The sequence below is a fragment of the Porites lutea genome, chromosome 2, assembly GCF_958299795.1.
Source record: "Porites lutea chromosome 2, jaPorLute2.1, whole genome shotgun sequence".
NCBI classification, from domain to species: domain Eukaryota; kingdom Metazoa; phylum Cnidaria; class Anthozoa; order Scleractinia; family Poritidae; genus Porites; species Porites lutea.
This window is the reverse complement of record NC_133202.1, coordinates 55,764,609-55,767,690: the sequence shown is the minus strand read 5'-3', so window position 1 is coordinate 55,767,690 and position 3,082 is coordinate 55,764,609. Positions and strand designations below refer to the sequence as shown.

General features: G+C 40.3%; 1 protein-coding gene across 1 annotated transcript in view; it reads right to left on the bottom strand.

The window, feature by feature from the left end:
- Positions 1 to 553: 553 nt before the first annotated feature.
- The window catches only part of LOC140926441 (uncharacterized), a 23,001-nt gene continuing 20,472 nt past the window's right edge, over positions 554 to 3,082 (bottom strand). Inside the window, exons 11-12 of the mRNA XM_073376181.1 lie at positions 2,749 to 3,082; positions 554 to 1,819 (exon numbers count right to left, since the gene is read on the bottom strand). The exon at positions 2,749 to 3,082 is cut by the window's right edge and continues 62 nt beyond it. Of these exons, the coding sequence (XP_073232282.1) occupies positions 752 to 1,819; positions 2,749 to 3,082 (1,402 nt within the window). The 3' untranslated portion in view covers positions 554 to 751. The remainder of the gene's footprint in view (positions 1,820 to 2,748) is intronic.

Below are 3,082 nucleotides of genomic sequence, written 5' to 3'. Positions count from 1 at the left end.
AATATGCTTTAACTACCTAGATCATCTCTTTACAATTTGTTTTATGGGAAACAGAGAAACTCTCTTGATAACTTCTCCAAACATTTATTTAAGAATAACCGGGGCTTTCTTATTTCGTTACTATGCAGGGTGATGTACTTAAAATAATAGCGTGGAAGGTTTCAGTGGGTTTGGGCTCTGGTGGGAATTTGGTAGCTCCGTTTTATAAGGAATAAAACTGAAATCATTGTCACTTGAAACGTTAACCTTGAGGGTTGAGACCAAAGGAATTAAACATTACAAATTCAAAATGCTCTCGAGAAAAGCGTACGTTATCATGAGCTGCTCGTGTGGACGCATTCCAACAGGGTACATGCAATGGTTTTTTTTACGACAAGGCGGCGACTTTGACGGCGAAAAGTCCTTATGGAGCGTGGTCACATTGCCAACATAAGACATGCTACATAAGTGCAATAATCGAGAAAATAACTAAGGCATAAAGCCAGTAAACGGATGATACAGGAGTATGTTTTAGGCGCTGATGCTGTGGTTTGTAGTATGGTATAGTATGGACTCACCTCAGATAACTCAGATAAGTCTCATCGTGCAAAGTTTATAATTTTCAAGTGACAACGTTTTCCGTCACCGAATGTATTTGCTCACTACTAATGACGTATTTCACTTTCCTGCCATATTTTCTCCCTTCTCTCTCAGTTTCCCTTGTATTGATTTTTTTTACAAAAAGACTTGCAGTGGAGACTAAATAACAAAATTATTGTCTTTCCCAACTTACATATCCCCCTTGTCCCAACTTAGTTCTACCTCTTGGAAGCAAACTCTTTGATACAGCCAACACCTTTACATCAAGTTTACCGGAGGTTACAATAACAGTATACTTAACACGATGGTTGAACATCCTTGCTTTAACAATTCCACTGGCGATAGGAGTGAAAAATGGCAAAGCATAAGGAACACTTAGTTTCGGTTCAAACGTCAGTTGCTTTCGCACCGCGTCATACCGCTGTCCAGAAAGAGCAAGAGGGATGTGCCATAGGACCAAATGAAAACTGTAATGAGATGTACACCACGGCTGACCATCTAGACCATAGCCTTGTCCAGCGGTTAAACCATGAATGTTCCAGAGGTCGTTCAGTTTTGTTCTGTAGTGATCCAACGCTTTTTCCGCTTGCTTGAGTGATTCAAAAGGGTCCATTCCTAAGTGAATGTTAAGCGTTGTCCAGTCTGAATCACTGCCCATCCAGATAGAGTTGAACTTGCTCTCCTCCTCAAGAGCAGAGCAATTTTTGTGATTCAAAGTTTCTTGCTTTACCGAAGCGAATTGATTTATGCCACTTGAGCGCCTCGACTTGTCAGAGGATATGTTTGCATTAGCAGTCTGGGGCCCTTCATTTCCAAATGATACTTTTATTTCCCTGTCAACAGATTTCACCAGAGTTTTCATTTCTGCAGTTCCACCGCCCAAATTTCCACGTGTTAGGTTATGTGCCTGAACAGTAATTTTGGCTCTCGGAATTTTGTTATCGGACAGGTTCTTTATGTACAGCGATTTGTCTTCTATGTAGGTCTTTTTCTGTAATCCAGAAACCTCGGTAAAGAAGCTGTCCAGGTTTGCTACCGCGTCTATCTCGTTTATTTTTCTTTTGCTCCTCTTTTGTTTATTCATCCTGAGCATTTTCTTTTGCATTTTGCGGTCAGTGGCACCTTGAGTGAGTACCCGTAAGCCGTAAGGTGTATCGTTAAGTTCTTTTTCTTTTCGTAAATGTCTTTTCATTTTATCAGGATCAAGCAGGTTACCAAGACCCAACGCGTACGCCCAAACCTAAAATAAAAGAGTTAGTAATAATAATAATAATAATAATAATAATAATAATAATAATAATAATAATAATAATAATAATAATAATAATACTAGTACTACTACTACTACTACTACTACTAATAATAATAATAATATACACTCATATAGCGCCTTTCTCTTAGTGATCCAAAGGGCTTTACAATCAGTAAATACTTAGAAAACAAATAATTCAAATACAACATAACAGGATTTAAAACCCAAACTGGCAGGAGGCAACCAGTTGGCTATTTACAAGCGTGGCCGAGGATTTGAACTCGAGACAACCGAGAATAAATCCAGCAAGTGTTCAGAGCAGGACTCGAACCCGGAACCACCGGACTGCGAGTCCGACGCTTTGACCACTCGGCCACGCTGCCTCCGGAGATGTTATTTCCTACAAGCAAACTCATAACCCGACTTTCAATCCCAACCTTGTTTTCAGCAGAGGGTGAATATAACCTATAAGTTCTTTCTGTATAGACACCGTTTTACCTGTACTACATGAAGAACCTGCCGAAATGATATGAAGAATTATGCAGATCGATGAAGGTGTTCCATCGTGGCGGATATATAGCACCCTCTGAGATCTGCATCGATATACCCATTATATGGACGGAAAGCACGCATAGAATTGATATGACCATCGCATCCATACATCCGGGACCCTCGCATCTTCCAAATTTGGTTAGTGCCAGATGGTTTTAAAGAATTGACCAGGGGATTAAAGCCAATCAGAAACATCGAAATATTTTCATGAATGATAACATTGGTCATGACAGCCCGCGCACGGGTATGTTTGAGGGTTGATAATGGATATGGTGGAGACTCGGTAAACTTCAACGTCTCAACGACAGATACATGGTCTAAATGTGAAATAAAAAATCAATAGACAAAGTTAAGCGTCTGCCTACCTGCCCATATAAGGAGTCACTCATTAGCCAATCAGGTGAACCTTTCTCATGGTCCCACCATGCGTGATAAAAACCTTCCTTGTCGTCCCACAAGGTTTCGTCCATCTTAGCTTTTCCATCATTAAAAGCCGTCTGGATCGTGTGAGCCAGTTTTTTCTCTCCTAGAGTATTTGCCAGAACCTTTCCAACTCGTAAACCCAGAAGATACATAACACTGTTGTAGGTTGTGTGGTCATATCCCTCAAGGTAAATGATGTCATAAGTACAAGTCTTACGTAATGGTAAACTGGATCCTCCAGTACTGTCACGCATGAGCCAAATCAATGCTTTACGG